Raw genomic sequence first — 21,902 nt, 5'->3', positions numbered from 1 at the left:
AGCAAGAGGAGGCAGTCGCTTAACGCAGGAATGCTTTACAAACATTGAGAGATGGACTTACACACTTGCTTTACTTCTCTCGGGGATAACTTTGTCGGAGATGAAATGCCGGGTTGCTAGCGAAGCTCCACATGCTATCCAGACCACCGACAGGTCCCGCATGCCACAGCCGCTCTATCACGTGATGCATACTGCTCCGACGTGCTAACGTTCTGAGGCGAGTTACGGCGTGTTGCAAGTTTTGTGAGGTGCTTTCGTGATATTTAATGGATCGGATTACATTTTTTATTTTTCTCCGATATCCGATCCAGTAATTTAGGTCAGTATCGGACCGATACCGATACGTAATATCGGATTGGTCCATCTCTAGAAATAACCACAGAGAGACTTCAAGAAAAAAAGTGCTGCTGATGTCATCAGTACCATGGGACACCATGGTAACCAAGGATGCTGAGCACGGCCACTGTGTGGAGTCGGGTTGTTCGCCCTGTACTGGTGCAGAATTTGTCCAGGAGCTCCAACTCCCCATAAGAAATGCCAAAGCTAATGCAACCAAACCTGGCCAAGTCAAACAAAACTTCCACATCTTTTGCTAATCAACTTAACTCAGACAGCTGAAGGAAAGACATGAAGGAGAAGTCAGAAAGAGAGGACTGTGGTACTATATATGTATATCTGACAACACTTACACAACGAGGCTGTTGATGTGGATCCTTGAGATAGACAAGAAAACACATCGTATGTACTAAGGCTACTCCGGGCTGTATAAACATTGACTAAAAAATAATTTCACTGCCAAGGCTGGAGTTAAAAACGGGAGGGTGCAGGCAGTCTCAACAGTAAAATGAAACATAATCTTGCTAACCCTTCTGTCAACTCACATTTTCTTTTCCTGCTACAGAGATGATCCGCTTTAACTCTTGCTTTTATTATCATCATTCAAGTCAAATAAATTCATGAGACTATACTATACAGTGGTTTGGCAATACAGTCAACATCAAACTGAGCACATAGCCAATGCAAACAGAGTTAGATTACAGCCTTCGCTTCACTTTGGTTACTTTAATATAGCTCATAGCAGATTTTAACAAAACAGCATGAGATTGTTTGCCTGAGGCATTAAAAAGTCGCTGAAAGTTCAAAACAAATCAGTGTATTAGTGAGTTGTGACATTAGAGGCAAGCAGAACTGATAACTGAACAACTCTAAATCTTAAGACTTTCACTGCGTAGTAAGATTAAGGTTAAGGAAACAAGGAAAGGAGACCTTTCCTGCCTTTCTACTGGGTGTTTGACATAATGAAAGTCTGCATTTAAGCTAACCGTATGGCAACACCAATGGTAACGTCAAAAACATGAGTTAAATGAATCTGCTTTTGTCTTTTGCGTTAGGCTCACCCCCACCTGGTGACCCAGATAGACTTAGATTTCATGGTATTTTTGACCATTTGGCACATCCAAATGGAAATGCTTCTAAATACTACAGGGCCAAATTCCATGCATGTGGCTAAAACACCAACAAACCTTAACCCTAACCTTAAATTAGTTTCCAGACACCTGTCAAATGTAGGATTTTGTTACTCCTCCTCTTGGAAATCAACAGTAAATGGCACCCCTGAAAGGGAAAAACACACTAATGTGTTAAAATATAAAAGGAAGGAGTTCCTGAGCAGGAGCACGTGTTGGGTTGGGAGTGAGAACGTGTTGCTTCAGCTTGCTTGGGAAAGTACAGATATGCACCAGCTTCCCTGTTTTGAGTGGTTAACATGACCTCAGTTTTCTGGTCTCATAAATCCTGAAAACACCAACAAGCTGTGAAGGGAACAAAATAAATATTCTTTCACACCAGCTCTGGCCACAGCTCCAAAAATACATCGAAGACCACAGTGAGTGTACTTGCTGGCTTTGGCGGTTGTTTAATCTGCCCTCTAACATGAACTAAAACGCATCATGAAAAGAGACGTGACATTTATGAGTGGGGGAGATTTTTCTTTTTTTGCTGAAACTTCAGTCATGTGAACATATTGCCATGGCTTTTTATGCCAAGTTGGTCTCATGCTTTTCCTTCTTTTCCACAAGATTTAAAAGAAGTATGAAATCCCGCCGTTTGCCACCAGAAGAGTCAGGAAATTACTGCACAATCTGTCAGTACAACATCTGACAATATCTGGCAGCTTCAGCTCTCTAGCTGTGATTTTTGGCTCACTATTGTATCCATTCAGGTCTAATCTTCTTTGGATAAGCTTTATGAAATGGGATAATCTTCCTTCCCTTTCTTTCACTGATTCATTGATCAGTTTTTTCTTTCCCCTCCAACCTCCCTATGTCTGATAACAGCGAAACAGGCAGTGCCAATCTGTTTCCCCGGCTTGCAATGGAAAATATGCCTGTCCAAATAAATAAGCCCTTCTCTAAACAAGCCCTTTCACTCGGTCCTGCCCACACTGTCCCTGAAATACCGCTGGCCTAAAAAAACGCTCCATATCCAGACCAAAACCCTCCAGTCTTCTGCGTCACTAATGCCCATGTATCAGCCTGCTGTACTGGGTGCATTCTGGCTTAGCCAGCCTGAGCCAGATTAATGCCTGCTGCACTCTGCAGGCACCGCGTGGATCCTTGGTGCACGCAGCAACACCTGCATTTTACAGTCAGACTGTAACCGAAGCCGGTGGTGTACATATTACTACAGTGCGTATGGAGCGACCGTAGAGGAAGATGTGCGTGGGCAGGTGTTGGGTTGTGTGTTGTTACCCAGAGCCCATGGTTTGTCCTCCCCTGGCCCCAGGCGACATGGGTCCTTGTATTGAGTAAAAAGTGCGTGCTGCTGCTCCAGCTTGTCCTCTGGAAAAATACAAGTGTGCACACATACACAGTGGAAGGTTATACACACAGTCAGGAAAGTCAGTTTTACTCCAAACACGGCAGAAAAGTCACACATTACTGATTCTTCTTTAGGAGGTCATAGTTGCTAAGCTGCTAGCATGCTGTGCAGGGCAAAACACGAGTTAAGTATAATAAAATAAATCAGTTTCATTATTATTTATTCATTCATTCATTTCATTTCACTTAAGTCCCCTTTTAACCTCCACAGCTCTACACTTTTCTTTTTCCCTCTTCATTCTCTTTACAGACCTTTTCCCCTCCCTGAGCCTGCTTGTGTGGACTCTTTCAGTTAAAAAGGGAGTTCTTCCTCCCCACCGTTGCCAAGGACTTGACCTTTAGTGCTTTCTATTTCTGATACCAACTGCAGCTGGTTTAATTATCATGGTAAATGGTAAATGGCCTGCATTTGTATAGCGCTTTTACTCAGTCCCTAAAGACCCCAAAGCGCTTTACACTACATTCACTAATTCAGTCATTCACACACACATTCACACACTGGCAATGGCAAGTTACATCATGCTTGTGTTTGTGAGATAGCTCTTTTGTATGAATGCTTTTTATTACTGTCGTCTTGCATTTATCTCATTTAATGCAAAAATTAAATGTGGTGAATAGTTAGTCTTATATAGTTATTAATTAGCTACTAAAAATCTTTTATTTTTCATACCTTTTCTCCCACTCTATCCGTCTTTTTAATCCACTGCGTTGCTTTTTATTGCTAAGTCTGCTTTACAACACAAACACTTTTTCGCACTGGGATTTAAGGGATAAAGAGACAGCAATGCTTCTTTCTGTCTTTTATGTTGGTGCTGTTGATGGTGGTTATATAAATAACACCAGTGCAGAGCTCTGGTTAAAGCTGTGGGTATACAGGAGGCCTTCAGGTACAGTACTGAGCTGCTATTCAGTCTTACTTAGAAGCATTCAGAGCTTAATTCACATTTTAGTTTTGCATGTACAATTGCAGTGTGAAGTACAAAGATCTGTGAGCTGAGCCATGAGCTTTACTGACACACTGTCATAGAGGTTCACTGTTTCAAGGCTGTTTTGATTAATTATAACAAGCATCGTGGTCACATTCAATGCCTCATTATGGAAAGCTTTCAAAGAAGAATTTAACAATATGACTAATAAGAACAATCAACTTATTAAAATGTTCATTGTCTATTTGACAGCAGGAGCCTATCGTGTTAGTACATTAGTCAGTTAAACAATGGTTTTCTTTTGGAATTAAAAATTGCAGCTTTGTTCTTTACACACTATTATTACAAAGCAAAGAACCAAAGCTGCAGTTTTGGGTAATTAGTCGAACCTCAGATTGTTTATAACTGAATCATAAGGTCAAATGCATTTTAAAACACAAAGTGAATGATTTTCAGAATTTTCCAAGTGCTAAATGGGAGACTCGATGTTAACAGCAAGTTAGAGAACACGTTGACATTTTGAGAAATGACCTATTTCAAGATCTACATCAGTGCATATCCAAAATTCAACCCCACTGTACAGCTTTTCTCCAGTTCAGCATGCAATCAAATTTTGAGGTGGGTGGAGAACATCCCAACTACCCCTGTGTTGATCCTGGCACTATCAATTTAGACATACCTGAAGAACAGTTGTCAAAGTTGAGGTCTCCCAGGATGACGTCGAAGGCCACCAGGTCTTCCAGCACCTTCTCTCCTTCCAGTGGTATGGATGATGACTGGCGAAACTCAGCCCCCCACTGAAGCAACCGGTCCAGCTGCTCACACCGTACTGATGCATCACCTGAGATAATGCAGTGAAATGAGTAGCAGATTATTACTGAAAATCACTAAAATATACAGAAATGGGTGTAATCACAGCATAATCTCACAGATTAATTCAGCATTAGTACTGTGGGTTAGAACCTGAATGTGAACATTTGCATCGTGTAGATTACAACGTAATATGACACCAAAGAATGAGCTACAAATTGGTAAGCTAATGAAGTTGTAAAAGGTTATCTTAAACCTATAAGTTAATTTGGGGGCTGGCCCCTCTGGTGATTGCCTTCCACTATTTACATTGCTTCAGCCTGCCTACAGTTTCTTCTGCCTCTGCAAGCCGCTCTGTAACCCACCGCCACCCCAGCTCTTTCATTTCATGTTGTTTCTGACTTGATCTGTGCTCTGTGAGAAGGTCTTGCTTTTGCCATCTGTCACCCACTGTCTAATACTGTAACTACGGAGCGATTATTACAATCCTGCTTAAAAAAAGGCAGCCTAACCCTTTAAGTAACTTCTGGTGCTGTTTTGCTTTGGCAGCATTTGTGTCTGTCCGCTGCTGCCAGTACATCTGATAAATTGGCGTTAGTTATGGATCGGAGGGAGGAGGTGAATAGAAGGAGGCGGTGGGTGAAAGCATGCGATAGAAATATCAGCTGAATAGTGGAGAGTGCGAGAAACAAAGAGGTGTCAAGATATTGGTGGGTGAGTAGGTGGCTTTGGCTTTGATTACTCTCAGCTCAAGTACATGTGAAATGCTATTTCTTTTCTTTTTGTGTGACTGCATCTCTTAGAGATGGATGGATCTGGGAGGGGGGACGTGGGGGAGCGTTTGCCTGTGTATGTGCATGAAAACGAAATGTTTCTTCAGATCAAAATAATATAATGATTTGTATGCTTTTATCAGAAAAAAAGGAACAATCAGGTAAACAGTCTCACTCTGAATACATACACGGAGAAATTAGCAGGAACTAGTGGATGTCCACCTGCAAACAATCATCAGGTTTAAGGTGATGCAACAAACAAATCCTTTGATGTGTAGACAAAGTTTAACCTTTTAAAATCCACCAGGCGACTCAAAAAGAGTAATGTTTGAGTTTGGCTAATGTTAAGAAATGTGCTTATTTAGCATGTGTCTAAAACCAAACCAAACTTATCCCTCTCATAACAAGATGGGTCAGTGCAGACCTGGTGCATATAGAGATGTTTCACCCAGGTGAGTAATGCAGCCATTTATGCGGGATGCACCACCCTCCTTAGTTTCCAGGCACCGTCAGAGCTTTAAACTGTGGTCTTTGTGAAGTTTACAAGCAGGAAGTAATGATGTTAAATACCAGCGGGGAATTTGGAACTTCAACTGAGCTGTACCTCAGGATAGTTCAGAGTAATTGAATCTCTGTTAATTTGCAAAGAGATTAGTTTTGTTCTGAGTTAGGAAACTAACAACACAACTATATTTGAGCCTCTCAAAGGGGTTTTATCTTAGGCAGGTGGTCCAGGTCTCTGTAGCCACCTCAGTTCCAGCTACTCATTTCATACATTTTTATTGATTCTTTACAGAAATATGGTTGAAATAGATATTTTTGTTTAAAGGTTAAAAATATAAATGTTAGGGGTAAATGAAAAAGATATCATTATTATCAGTTTTACACAATCCATATGCTCTATGGTGCTGTGCACTGTGCAAAGATATATTCTTTGTCCAGTACAATCAGTGTTTTACCAAAAATATTAATGCTGAGATCAAATTACCTTTATCCTTAAAATGGAAACACAGGACTAAAACAGGACAGAGATGTCCAAGTAAAAATTGAGTACATGTATGTGCATCTCGACCGCTTGTGACACCGGCTGTGATGCAGCAATATTAGAGCAGACAACAAATCAGTGAATTGAGGTCTCAACAGTTTGGCTGCTGGCTGCAATTCTTCTTTCAACAACAGCCTAAATGAGGCTCTATACAACATTAAATCTTATTTTTTCTGGGTGTGAGTGAAGTAGCAACAGCAATAGAAAACTGGTGCCTTTTGTGGTAGTCACTTTAGTTCATAAAGTTCATAAAGTGATTATATATATGTCCCTCACAGCAAGAAGGTTTGGGTTACTTAGTACTTTGGGTATTCTGGTTTCATCTCATAGTCCAAGCACATGCATGTTGAGGTAACCGTGTTTGTTCGCTCTGTAACAGATTGGTAACGTGTCCATTGGCTTTTGGCCTAGGACCTCCATCCTCACCACGCTGGCAACAAGTCAAAGAGGAACAAAAATAAGAGCACATTGAACTGAACTGCACCGAAATGGAAGAAAGCCAAGAGATGAGGTAGCCACTGCATTACTGAGTTCAGTATATACTGTATATCTATATGCTGATAGTCCCGCTGCATCATGAATTGAGCACTCAGCCTGGAAAGATTTCTCATATAGTTCTCAGAGAATCAGGTCTCTGCACTCCTCCCCTGTTTCTTCCTCTCTGTTCTCCCTGACTTACCCCACCAGCCCAGCCCCCTTAACCTCCAAAGGCTTTGTGTTTGATGTATCTTTAGAAACAGCCCTGCCACTGCTATATTTAGGTCTGAGAGAAGCGTAGGAGAAGCCCAGAATAGCAGGCAAAAAGAGGTGGGGAGGGTATGTCTTTGGTAAAAAATGAGGGTGACATCGACCAGGGGCTTTAAATAGGGCTGTGACGCCTTAAACAGCTTGAGGCAGTCACCATGGGAACAGCAGGAGGAGGCATGCTCGGGTTGTGATGTGCTCATTTATCTAAGTATCTGGACAGAGAAGCGTGCACACACACACACACATGCACACACGCACACGCACACACACACACACACACACACACACACACACAAAACTGTCTTTGCAGGTCTTCTAGAGAAAGACAATCACATTGGGACCTGACATGTTTTCCATCCTGCTTAAGAAACAACCCTTCAAAAAAGGCATCTTGGGATCCTTACTAATACACTCATGTGTGCATGTGCAGAGACAGAAATGACAAAAGACAGAAGGAGAGAGTTGTAGAACATATAACCCTACCTTCTATGGCGTGGAGATGCGTACATGTGACGTATCCCACCACCCTCTGCTCTTGGTGTGAGGTGCCCACGTGAACCTGTTGGGGAGGGGGAGACAAACATGTCACTCCACCGTGTTCAAACAGGCAGCATCAAAGCCCATTTAACGAGTGTGTTTGTATATGAGAAACAAGCCAGGTAACAACCGCAGCAATTAGATCATACAAGGCAAGGTGCAACTTTATTGATCCCTGTGGGAAAACGGAGTCATTACGCTGTAATTCAATCACTGCACTTAGGGTGTGCAACATGACGGCAGTGGGGCAGAGAGCCCATGAAAACCTAAAGAAGGCATCATTGTGTAATGTCATCATGAAATATTGGTGCATTTCATGGATATAACAGAAATGTGAGATAATAATTCATGATTATAAGATCTGCAAGCCTAATAAAACAGTATGTAACAATTGCATAATGGAATAATGATGAAAGAACCGCAGTTATGATCATATCTCTCTTATTTGGCATGTAGTGCACCACTGCCGTTTCAATCATTCAGAAAAGAAGAAGAACGACTGCCTCTTGCCAGCGAGGCAGTCACCTAATCTAACGTCAAGGCAATTTTTCAGAAACTATATGATGTGACATTTCTCAAAAAATGTTGGCATTATAATGTTTTTAATACAGCTTCTCCACTTGGATGATTAAAAACAAGAATAAAAATAAACATCTGGTAGCCAGTGACCCACAGAGTTAGGGTTAGAGTTGGGTGATACATAATAACCTCAAGAGTATATATATATATATATATATATATATATATATATATATATATATATATATATATATATATACTCCTATATATATGGATCTACTTTTGATACTTTTGAAACACATTTTGTAGTTTCTGAAAATGCATATTTAGCAAACCCAGCCCTAACCTTACTAACCCTAAACACATGTCTGGTTCCCTAGTGGATGTTAAAAGGTTAGCTGATAATCAATGGTGCTAATGATTAGTGCTTGAGCACACCCTTCTGGTTATTCATGGTCATATCAGACAGTTTATAAGAGAAAGACATGACGCTCACATAAACCTCAGCAGAGGTCTATGGACCAGTTCTGTAATGGAAAAGATTGTTGCTGTTCCATCTGGACTCAAAGAGCCAAAGATGCTGTTGCTCTGATATCTGACACAGTTTCCCCTGTGTGGTGTTTGAAGCAAGTAGATGTTATTCATTTTATTTCCAGTTATGTAGGCGATCCATTACATTACATAACCCAAAATGGCTTTTTCATAGTTGTTTTTCAGATGAGCCAGAAGCCGCATTGAGGTTGGCACGCCACACTGAGTCATTAATGAAGCTGTACAAATTGTTACATAAAAGAAACAAATTTGTATGTTCAATAAGAAGCTCTGCAATCACTCATCTGCCTGCTTTGCTGTGTGTTTAGTCTTCTAGTCTGTTCTTTACATCACTTCCTCTTTTCCACGCTGTCAAACTCAATACTGACATCATTACTCAAGTCCAATCATTTTCTTGCCTGTGTTCTGTGAGCCAATCAGCCTCTGCTCAGTATGCTTTAATGTGAGCGCTCTCTTCTCATTCTGCCTTTCAGACTCTAATTCTCTCCCCATCTCTGCCTCATCCTGGTCACTGGAGTCCCATTCAAGCCTCCACCTTCATCATCATCACCAACATCAGCACCTAGACTCGGGGGGTCCTGTCCTTATTCCTCTCACTGCTGGGATAGGAATTAGACTCCATTGTGCTATGATGGTTCTTTAAAGTTTTACCTCCTAACAGCTTATCAGCTGAATTCTGCATCCCAATAAATCATTTTCCAAATTACCTCTCCTTATTCAATAACGAACATCTGTAGTAATATGTAACCAGCAGTTTAACTAATAAGCTAACTTTGCTTTACTTGACAACCATCCCGATGTTTGTAAAAGGATTTCATTTGAAAAAAAATCATCATTCCTTTCATAAAGCTTAGCGAGTAATTTTATTGCCTAAACTTACACAAAGAGTGAATGAAAATTAAATTTAAAAGTGGTCCCACACCTGTGGACTTCATGATGGATGAGCAGAGGATGGAGGATATAACAGTTTAGAGCCAGGACTTGTTGCTTATGAGTGCGAAGAAAATTATACGTATATGTAGCATATAAAAACTCATATTATAATTGTGTACGTGACTAAAAACTAACTGTACTGCAAAGTGAGCCTGTTTTAAAGCGCTCCTCTTTCCGTGCAGAGGTTATGCTCTGATAGCTGATCTAATTGCAGGCTTCTGCAGTTGGAGCTTTACAATGTATTTCTCTGCAGTTGACTGATGTAGCTAAAAAAAAAGCTGAGACTCGATGAGCATTGCTTGAAACCCGCTGTCTACTGTGAGTCTTGTTGGCTCGACTACATCCGGATCCACTATTTATCTCTTGTGTTCAGTTTCAGACTTAGAGTGGTGCAAACATGAGTGGGTTGGATAATAAATATACTGTAGGTTCAACTGACGCAGCGTTTTGTCTCAGTATACGTCAGAAAAACCTACGAAAAGAAATATGCTTTTAAGGAACCGTGGAGCCTTACGTCCTAAATTGAATCTAAAGTTCTGATTCATTTAGCAGCCAAACAACATGTGGCATTCGGTCTACAATGGAAATGAATCATTGTTTGGAAAGTTCTTTACAACACTATTGCAGATGCTGCCACAAATGTGTTGCACTTGTTGGATGCTTTGTTTTCACCCTTCTGTTCAGTTCATCTTGGAATACAATTTAAGCCTGAAGACTGTGTGGCTATCTACCATAACCTTCTCCAGTCATTTGCTCCCTTTTTGTTAACGTTTTGATATCCCTATAGACTGCTACATCCCACAGTACAGTGTTTCCTAGTAGTGGACCATAGTTGCAGTTAGTGTAGTTACTGTCTTTAACTTCCATTGCTGCAGGAAGACTGTAAGTTCAACTCTTGCATATTCCCTGAAAAAGGCCTGTTTTCTATTACATCTTAATGTCTTTTCACTTATTGGTGACCTTTGGTTTATAATTGCACTTCCATTTTCTGCAGTAAGTGCACACTCCTGTGGTTTTTCTATCTTCCACAGATATTTTAAGAGGTTTTGCTTAAACACTCCTGTCTAGACGCACTGTTATGATCAACCACTAATACCCAATTCTTCTTGTGCGTGCGGATGAAATACAAGCTCATCATTTGGAGGGTTGGCAATGTTCCACTGTAAGCTTTTCATGTAAGCTTCTAAGACTAATATGAATATGTCTTGAAGTGTGGTGTGGTATAAGATATGGCATGGCATACATGTTACAGATTTAGCATGATAACCATTGGCATCCTTATTTTTGGAGGCAGAAGTGAACATGTCAGAACAAATGGAGTCAGCTAATGTTAGAAATGGCCTGTATTTGTATAGCGCTTTACTAGTCCCTAAGGACCCCAAAGCGCTTTACACATCCAGTCACCCACCCATTCACACACACATTCACACACTGGTGATGGCAAGCTACATTGAAAGAAAAGCTGGATCCATAAAGTGCATGGGTGCACACACTGCTAATCACTGAAGTATATACTTATTTGCCACTCTGTACCACAAAGCTGGCAGATTATTCATTTTAAAATGTTTTACTGACAGGAAAAAGTGTCATGGTCCTGGGCCATGGTGGCCCAGTATTCTTAGTTTTCATGTATTTGTGTATTGCTCCTTATTTAGGCCATGCTTCCTGGGTTTCTCTGTTACGTTGTTCCTTATGTGTTTTCCCCTTGTGACTCTTACCCCCTGTGTGCCCCTCTGTGTATCTGTGAGCCCTCGTCTCTCCTTGTGTTTTATTCCATGTTTTCCCCAGCCCGTTATGTCTGTGTTCTCCCTGTGCTCTCTCTCCTCCTGTCTGAACCTCTGTGTACTTCCTGTTTTACTTTGACAGTCTCCCGTCAGTGTTGCATTTACTCCTGCCGTGTCTTGTTATGATTATCAGTGTCACCTGTGTTCCCCGTGTGTTCCCACTTCCCTCGTTAACCCTCTGTGTATTTATGTCTGCGTCTCCCTCAGTTCGGTGTCGCGTTCTCCCTCATCCATGGCCGTGCGTTTCTCTGTGTGTTACGTTATAGTTTCCTGGTTTAATTTGCATGGTTCTGCTCTCCAGCAATAAAGCTGTGAATTTTGAGTTCATTCCTGCCTCTGTGAGTTTGCGATTGGGTCCTCATCCAGCCTGCACACAGCCGAATCATGACAAAAAGTGGCTCAAATTAGCAAACATACGTTATTGGCTCCACCATTTTATCCAGTAAGTCTTAAAACAATTCTGAGAGGCATTTTAAATTCTGAATGCTCTATAAAACTCAACAACTACAGCAGTTCAGACCCCAACTCTAATTATGATCCTAATGGTAACCTTAGGCAATTAGAAAATGCAACGTCTACCTTTGAGGAACACCTGTTGATCAAAAGAGGAAGGAGAGAACCGAGGCTATAAATACACAACGGCTAATTGAGGGAATGTGGAACAGGTGGGTAAACAAACAGATGCAAGCATTTAAAAGATAACAAGATAAAGGAAGCAAAACTAAATGGAAGGCACTGATAGCTGGAAGGATATAGGGAACACTGCAGGGTCAAATGAAACTTAAGAACTGAGACAACCGGAAAGTAACCGACCCACAATAATTCAACAACAACTCAAAACACCATGAATACAATTGAACTAAAAATAAATGCAAAATTCAAAACCCAGGGCCCCAACAGGAGAATCTGCAAACTCCACCTGGAATGTCCTCAGGCTAGGCTAACCCCTAACCCAGGACCTTCTTGCTGTCAGGCGATAGTAACCTCGGCAACACTGTATCACAAACTTTATCTTGATGCATTATCTAAATATTAGGAAATTAGGAAATAAGCAACAAACTTGGTGCTATTCTATATTTGAAAAGGTTTTTGCCCTCCCCCACCGCAGCAACAGCAGTCCTGACATTGTGCAGTATTATGAATGGTCTGTCATGTCCCAGGAGGGTAAAAGATTTATTATCAGAAGGAAAAACACATCAGCTATTGATCACTGTAAACAAATGAGAAGATGGAGACACCAGACGTCTTCACTTTTACAGAAAATAATATTTTTTGTCACTATTACAAGTTTCCGTACGGTGTTACAGGCACAGAGTCTAACATTTTCCACTTGGGTTGGGGTTACGTTAGAGCATTTTCATCAAAATAATCAAGCACAACTACGAGTGAGCGATGTTCTGTTCAAGAGGTAGGCTTATTCGATCAATGTGAAGCCTAAAACAGTGCTGAGGATATTATTTTTTCAGCATGTGCTTCATACATATTTTACTACTTCTTACATCAATTTCTCCATTCCTGAAGCATGAGACAGGGAGCAGAGCAGCAATAACAAAAGCCCACTTGAGATTTAATAAGACACCTTTAACATCAGTGTTGAAGGAGTCCTCCAGCAGCACAGAAACGAGGCACGGAGCGAGGTGGACGCTGGCAGCTCTGAAGAGTTGGTGGGTGGATGCAGACTGATGAGGAGGAGGATGAATAAAGGGTTGCAGAGAAGGAGGATGGTGATTGTGAGGTGGTTAGTTTGAAGTGGGAATGAATATGGGTGGAGTAGATCTATAACAAGGCAAACACCCCTGCTAGAGACCAGATAAGAGGTAGTCCAAGGCTGGAGTGGAACATAAATCGTTCTCCAGCCTCAGAATTATATTTATAGCACTGCTTGTTAGTATACAACTTAGATTAAACAGCCATACACAATGTAGTTATTTTTATTACTATTTATAGATATAAACTAACATGACAGTTGTCACATAACAGTGAATCAGCATGCTGTTAATAACAGCTCCTACTTTGGCCCTTCTAAAAGCTCACTGTCTGGCTCAGTTTTCATTGGAATAATCCAGAGAAATGATACTTTCACCACTCAGTTATTTATGTACTTATTTCCTTTTGAACTTGGTATCCTGTCACTGCGCCTGCATTGGACGTCTGTTTTGCTTCCAAGCAGTCCAGCAGGGTTTGGGAGTGTGCTGGGTTCCTTCAGGTGACCCAGTCCATGTGACCTTAAATAAGGTTGTATGATCTGGTAAATGCAGGTTATCAAAACTACAAAGAAGTGATGACTGTCAAGCTTCCAGCTTGTTGCTAATTAACCTTTTCTGCCTTTTTGATCACATGTTGTGTTCGTGTATTTTGAGCTATTCTAATGTTGACCCTTCACCTTTTGAGTTCGATGTCGTCGTCGGTGACGACCCCAGCACTAACTGTAATCGGCTGGGCCACAGTTATCAATAGGCTATCAGAAAATGTCATTTCTGCTGTTAGTAAAGTTTCACTGTGTGACTGCAACAATTTTAGCAACTTTCAGTTTTTATACAATGAATGCCTGTCCACAGTATAATCATTAAAACATAAATACAGTGTTTATACATCAGAACTCATCATAAAAGGTTGTACAGATAAAAACAGGAACTATAAAGGAACAAAGTAAGATAAATGTCTCTCTCTAGTATGACTTAAACACCCCGTTAGATGCTTCTGATATTTTTACTCCTGGACTCAAAAACAAAACTGCTACATGACCTTTCCTTCAACTAAGATGTGTGTTGTTTATATGAAATCATCCTGTAATCCGGAAAGAAAAAAAGATTTTCCCCTGTGCCAAATAAACAGCGTTAGAGCACCCAACCAAGGAGCGACAGACTAGAATGGATATGAACAGCCAATAAAGTGATGGCTGTTTTGGCTTGGTATCCGTGCAGAGCCAATAATAAGACATTCTAAAAGCCACAATAAAGCATTAGGCTGATTAGCCCGACTTTAATACCAAACTCAAAGCTCACGTTGTAGGCTGAAATACAGTAAATACACTTCACAGCAAGGGCCATAGATTTCCCTGTGAATATTCGAGGGACTAATTGAATTACTCTTAATGGAATGAGTGTTTTGAGGGAGAGTTAGAGAAACAGAAAAGACTGGTCCAAGTTTACAAAATGCACTATCTGATGGTACATTAACTTTTCTAATAATGTTGCATAAGCTGTGCATCAGTGAACATTTGGGAGGTTGTATTAGTTTTCTAAGGACTACCAGCTGATCCAGGAATGCACCTGAAATCCAATTTGCAAATTTTTCCTCTTTTTGCTAATTTAGTGATCTTCAGTTAAAGGCGATAGTTCAACAGCTTTAGGTTTTTCTTGACATTTAATTTGGATGATTGATATCCCTCATATTAGTCTGCTAACATAACTCGCTTTAGTCCAGCTGAGGTTAATGTAAACTTAACGTACAGTCATGTGACAAATTAAGCAAACTCCTACTACTTTCATAACAATTAAATCAGTAATTAGCAGCCAGATGCTGCTAATTACTCGCGCAAGTGTGCAAGTATGAGCACCTGTATGAGAGCAGATGTTTTGGCAGTTTGCTGATTGAGTGCGTTCAGGTGTTTGTTAATGCCAAGAAGGAAAGACAGCCACAATCTTAATGAAGACACTGCTAGAAAGGAAAGGTTGCCAGGAGAAAGCCTGTTCTCTCTACAAAGGACATGGCAGTGCGGTTTAGGTTTTCAAAGTTGCGTCTGAACAAATCACAGAACTTCTGGAATAAAGTTTTTCGGACCGATGAAACCAACTGGGTCATATCAGCATATCTACTACAGAATGTGTGAAAAAGAAAAGAATCAAAGTGTTGCAAAGGCCCGCTCAAAGCCAAGATCGCAGTCTGATGACTGAGTATTAAATACTGTGGTAGGACCTTAAGAGAGCTGTGCATAAACCCTTGCACACAAACCTCAATGGAGTGAAGAAATGCTGCAAAGGAGAGTGGGTCCAAATTCCTCCACAACAATGTGAGAGACTGATAGAGTCATACAGGAAGCCATTACTTCAAGTTATTATTGTTAAAAGTGCTTCTACAAGCTACTGATTAATGGGATGGACGGGATATACCACATCCGGGCTTGTAATACACATCTGCCACTGACATTTTACTCAGTGTGCCCTAACAGGTTGCTATAAAAATAACAGTTCTGTTGTTACTAATGTGTTACTAATGCAATTACATGATTAAAAAAAAACTCCTTTTTATTAATTAACACAATTACTTGCTTTGCAGGTTTTACCTATCCTCACATCTGTCAGAAATTCAAAAAAACCTTCTTTTTTTTTAAATAGAAAAAAGATTTAATATCTGATTGCTGATATCTTAATACCACATTATTGCTCTCAAAACTGCCTTAAAAGTAAGTGTGTGTATGTGAGGGGAGGTCTTATTATTGCCCATGAAATCAAGCTTTCATGTCAGTAGAAGCTCATTTGGGATCTTGTTAATTTGTAAAAACTGGGCAGTTTCATTAATGGAACATTTCTCAATTTTCCAAAATAAATTACCTTTAAATTTAGAAAATGAGAAAAGGATTCTAGATACTCAGAAAAACGTTTTAGCAATCACCAAGCCACCAGCGACCTCAGAGTATTCTTCTGCTGAAAGCTTTTTTAGATGCTTCTAAGCAGGAGAACAGTCTATAAACAGGAGGTGTAAATAAACTGAACCCAAAGCACACCCCCATATAAGTCTGCTATGAACCTGAATTATAGCTCCAAAAATCACACAACAGAGATACAGAGCATCAACTTGTTCTGTATGTAAATTCTCCAAAAGATGAAATTGGAGCAGACGTAATGACCACAGCACATCTGTAATGTTCAACTCAGACAGTAGCTTAAATATGTTAATATGCTATATAATCCTGCCAGCTTTGACATTTTAAACTCAGTTTTTAATGCAGAATATCTCCAAAAAGCAGTCAATGAATTGTGATATTTATTTGAATATTATATTATAACAACCAGTGCAGCAGCTGCATGTATATAGTGGTTCTATAAACGAAAGGCAAAAATCCGCAAATGACCACTTCTAAATGGTAAATGGCCTGTATTTGTATAGCGCTTTACTAGTCCCAAAGGACCCCAAAGCGCTTTACACATCCAGTCATCCACACATTCACACACACATTCACACACTGGTGATGGCAAGCTACTTCTAAGGTTCATTAATCATGTTTCTAATCTGCACACATACTTCAAGTTCTTTTAATGGAGCCCATAACTTCTTAAGAAGCACATAAAAGCAGAACTTACTATATTTGCACTTTTTTTTTTGCCATAGCAGGGTTGTTCACAAATGAGAACTTCATTAGCAACTGAACAACAATATATTTTTAGCAGTTATTTCACATTTTGAATCACTTGAGTTTCCTATTATGACATTATTGCCTTCATTAACAAATGAAAATAAAAGCAATTTAGTGAAAAAAGGACCTGTGATTTTCCATGCAAATAAAAAAAAAGAAATGATCTTGTTCTGCTGTAGCATACATCCACGTCTTACCACAGACCCAAAGGTACCTGCTATAATAAACAAATAAATGTTAATAACTGCAATCTAATCAGCTTAATCCACCGTATTAACATTTGTAAAAGTGAGACTAATTATTTTTGCTACTATTACATTTTTGTTGCTCGAATGAATTTTACCACCGGGATCAATAAACTTTTAATCCAGACAGCTCTTTCTTTCTTTTGTGTCACCTGCCTCACTCTGTCCTCCTTTCTTTTATTTGTGTCTCCTTCTGTCTTCCACTCTGCTCTATCTCAGTGCCACACTGTGTATTAATATTTCAGGGGCTTATGTATGCTTGAATAGGTGTGTGCACACCCTGAAACTGACAGGAGACCTTAGGGGAGTCTAGTGTATGTGTGCACACTCGTGCATATAAGAAAGAGTGGACTTTTAACATGTTTCCACAGACCTCAGATGATGCCAGCACAAACTGGAGTCTCTGCAGTCCCCCCCCCCCCGGTGCGCTGTGTGAATAAAAATAACATGTAATGAAATTAACTGCGTTTCTTTTAAAATTAAAAAACAAATGAGTCAGAACATGCAGGATATGAGATGCTAAAACTTCCCAGGACTTCCCCTCATTACAGAGCATTGAGACGAAACAGAGCGGAAATTGAAACGAGCTGCGAGAGACGATTTCACACTGGGAGCCAACCGAACCAGGCTCGTCTCATTATGAAGGCTCTGAGGCTGCTGTATCTAATTGTCCTAACTTTAAAATCAGATGAGGAGCCTACATTTCATCTTGCATTACTCGCATGAGTTTGATCGCTTCACTCAAAGACAACAACAAAGAAAGCAGAAAGCTGTGGTCTTCTTCCATTTGCCTTACCAGATGAACCAAAACATGCACATTGTTTCATATCAGGGTCTTTTAATTACAAGTCTGGATGCTTGATGCTCTTTTTAGGAAATATTGTGTGTTTTGTTACTGTTTCAATTTGTGCAACATATTAAAACCAATCAGTCATACATAAACCTTGAAATCAAACAATATAAAAAAATATGTGATCCATTTGGACTTTGCTATGTCATGCACTACCTGGGTGTACAACCTTTCCACAATGCAATAATGCCTACAGTGCAGTGTTGCCTTTACTCATGCATGATAGTATCAAGTGACAAGTTGACCGTTAGACACAACAGACCCTTTGATCTGAGGTATTTTATAGCTATAGAAGAATTATAAAAAAAGAAAGTCTAATAACATATAACAACTTTTATAACACAATACTTTTTTTTTCCCTTTAGCTGGTATCTGGGAATTTATAGTCAGTATATTCCTTTGTAGTTAAATGTGCATATGATTAAGAACATCATGCTTCATGCTTGAAGTTCCAGTTAAACTCCCCCACTGTCTCTTGTGTGTTTTCACATGTACCCATTTCTGAATCAAGCAAAAAAGACAAGGTTTTAGGCAGCTGAGATAAGACCAGGTGAAGACTAAAGTCATCCTGAATGTCTTACTCATATCTCAAAGGAGAAGAGTCACAAATCAATTGAGAGTCAAGCTGTGAGTTTATCAATATCAGCTTAAGCTAATTCAGCAGTCAGATTAGTCTTTACAAGTCTACATCACGTCTTGAATTGAGATGTGATGTTGAGGAGTTCAGACAGAGAGAAGTCAGGTAATGATAGCTATCTGGAGTTAAGATCAAACCAATTCTTGATTGAAACTGCTAATCAAGAGACTTGGGTGTGTTATTTCTTAAATGGCTAATAAATAAAACACCCACAGGTAAAGTGATGTCTTGAGACAGTTAAAGTCAAGTCTCAAACATTTAAGTCAAGTTCAAGCCAACTTTCAATTCAGCTATGACAAATAAGAGTCAAACCAGACGTTAAGAGAGTTTAGGTCAAGTTACAAACAAATTTCTATCACATAACGTCTTGTCTTAAAGAAACGTTAAAGAAATGTGTGAATAAAATAAATACAAGCTATATTTTGTGAATCTCGGTCAATTAACACAGGGGCATTGATTGAAATACGAATAATACAAATGTCTGGCAAAAATGAGATGAGCTGAGACCTCTGTCACCTTCTGTTTGGCATGTAGAGATGGGATGAAATCCCTTTGACCTGGATAGGAAATCAGTTTATGTCAGTGAATTGGTTGACCTTCATAGTGACGAGGTTTCCTTTTGGTCATTACAGATCAGGGATGGATTTGAGGAATTCTCCCATTGATCTTCATTCTATTCAATCCAGATTTGAGCAGGTTCCTATTTTAAAGCCTAATCCGTAGTAATGCATTCAGACTGCGTATCTGCACACTCACAAACACACACACACTCACAAACACACACGCAGACACATGACTTTTCAACCATGCACTTAGCAGCTTGAAATAATTGTAAGAGGGGATAAATGTTGAGACTGAAAAGCTTTAATTATGGAGCCAGCCCTGGCTCTCTCTTTAGGGAAACATTTTTAATTAATATTCTGTCTCTTCCTCTCTTCCTCTCTCCCTGCCTTTCTCTTCCGAGTGCGTCACTTCTCCACAAGGGATAATTCAGATTTATGTTGCTGACCTGCCGCGGTTTTCCAGGTAAGTATCCATTGGGAAATAACGAGAATAAGTGTGTTCTTCGAGGTACATTTGTCTGAGTCTAAATTTATACAAGAAATAATTGATAATTAATAATCGATGTAATTGAAATGAACGCGTCTGGAAACAATAGCAGATGATGGCTGGGGATAGATTACTGATATAATGGCCTCATTTTGTACGGTGCAAAAAACCCCTCATAAATCACGGGCTTGACAGTTTCACCCAAAGTCAATGGAATTGAAATGATAATATGACCCAGTCACTGTAATATGTTGGCAGAAAAATGAGACCAACCTGATTGCCAGACCAAAATGCCAAAACTAATTATGCAAAATCATGAATAATGTTAACTCCGAATTAAAAATTTCCACCTCCTCCACATCTATGAATGTTATGAAAATGCTAGGCTATGGTAGGCATTAGTGGTAATGTCGCCTACCTTTAACATCTCTACACGTTTAAATGTAGGTATGCCTGTTACCTGTTACCTACAACGCGAGTCTCGCCACTGGCGATATGAGCGCCTACAAAGCGGCCTCATGCGGCGCGCGGTGAGAGATGCCAAACGCCGGTACCGGGAACGTGTGGAGTCCCGCTTCCACCAGGGCGACACACGGAGTATGTGGCACGGACTACGCACCATTACGGACTACAAAGCCAGGGACACTGCGCCGATCAACGCCGACTCTGCATTCACCAACGAGCTGAATCGGTTCTACGCCCGTTTCGAGGTTAGCCAGGCGGTATCTACCGCCTGACTACCGAGGACAGTGACGTCATCAGCGAGAGACCAGTGACCAGCATTGTGGAGCATGACGTCCGAGCGGCACTGAGGAGAGTGAACACAAGGAAAGCGGCGGGGCCAGACGGCATCACCGGCCGTCTGCTGCGCTGACCAGCTAGCAGGTGTGTTCACTTACATCTTCAACGAGTCCCTGGCGAAGTCTGTGGTCCCCACATCAAAAGATCCACCATCATCCCTGTGCCCAAGAACAGCAAACCCTCATCCCTGAACGATTACCGGCCAGTTGCACTGACCTCGGTAGTAATGAAGGTGTTTGAGAGGCTGCTGAAGAACATCATCTCCTCCTCCATCCCAGACACCACAGATCCGCTGCAGTTCGCCTACAGATCCAACAGATCCACAGAGGATGCCATCGCCCACGTCCTACACACCACTCTCAGCCACGTGGACAAGAAACAGAGTAACTATGTGCGAATGCTGCTTGTTGATTACAGTTCAGCGTTTAACACAATAGTGCCCTGCAGACTGTTCACAAAGCTGAGGGATCTGGGACTTAACAGCCGTCTGTGTGCATGGGTGTTGGACTTCCTCACTGGCAGAACTCAGGTGGTGAGGGTGGGCAGGTGCTTCTCCAACAGCATCACCATCAACACAGGAGCACCTCAGGGATGTGTCCTCTCGCCACTGCTCTACTCCCTCTACACTTCAGACTGTGTGGTCACCCATGGCTCCAACACCATTGTGAAGTTTGCTGACGACACAGTGGTGTTGGGTGCCATCTCCAACAACGATGAGGGGGCCTACATGGATGAAGTGAAGAATCTGGCATCGTGGTGCCAGGACAACCACCTCCAGCTGAACGTCAGCAAGACCAAGGAGCTGGTGGTGGACTTCAGAAGGAGTCAGCACAGACACTACAAGCCCATTATCATCAATGGAGCTCCAGTGGAGAGGGTGCAGTCCTTCAAGTATCTTGGTGTCCACATCTCCTCAGACCTGACATGGGCTGCCCACATTCAGGTCCAGACCAAAAAGGCTAGGCAGCGCCTGTATCACCTACGACAACTGAGGAAGTTCAGGGTCTCTCCAAAGATCCTCAGGATTTTCTATACAGGCGCTGTGGAGAGCATCCTCACACAGAACATGACATCGTGGTTTGGGAACAACTGTGTGAAGGACCAAAAAGCTCTCCAGAGAGTGATCCGTACAGCAGAACGCTGCTGCAGGATTGCTCTCCCCCCGCTTCAGGACACCTACACCAGGAGATGCCGGACTAGAGCAGATACTGAAGGACCCGTCCCATCCTGGCAACAAACTGTTCCAACTTCTGCAATCTGGTAGAAGGTTCCGCATCTTCCGGGCAAGGACAGAGAGACTCAAGAGGAGCTTCTATCCCCAAGCCATCCGTGCCCTAAACACACACACCCGCCCTCTCACATCATCTATAATTGACTGAGTCAGGACTCTTCCAGACACTAAACCAAGGCACAATGTACATTTCAATTCCTTTAATTTTAAATATGTTTATATTGTCT

General features: G+C 41.0%; 1 protein-coding gene across 3 annotated transcripts in view; it reads right to left on the bottom strand.

Annotated features, from left to right (window-relative positions):
* smpd3 (sphingomyelin phosphodiesterase 3) overlaps nucleotides 1-21,902 on the bottom strand; it is an 86,775-nt gene that overhangs the window by 11,239 nt on the left and 53,634 nt on the right. For 2 of the 3 annotated variants that reach the window (XM_026172583.1, XM_026172582.1), the window contains 3 exons: nucleotides 7,664-7,739; nucleotides 4,485-4,646; nucleotides 2,751-2,840 (listed from right to left, as the gene is read on the bottom strand). In XM_026172583.1, the coding sequence (XP_026028368.1) occupies nucleotides 2,751-2,840; nucleotides 4,485-4,646; nucleotides 7,664-7,739 (328 nt within the window). Of the gene's footprint in view, nucleotides 1-319; nucleotides 2,841-4,484; nucleotides 4,647-7,663; nucleotides 7,740-21,902 lie in introns of those variants that run through there. The other variant, XM_026172584.1, reaches the window with a different exon arrangement.

Source organism: Astatotilapia calliptera, chromosome 7, assembly GCF_900246225.1.
Source record: "Astatotilapia calliptera chromosome 7, fAstCal1.2, whole genome shotgun sequence".
NCBI classification, from domain to species: domain Eukaryota; kingdom Metazoa; phylum Chordata; class Actinopteri; order Cichliformes; family Cichlidae; genus Astatotilapia; species Astatotilapia calliptera.
Note: the sequence above shows the minus strand (reverse complement) of the source record. Positions and strands in the feature narration are given on the sequence as shown.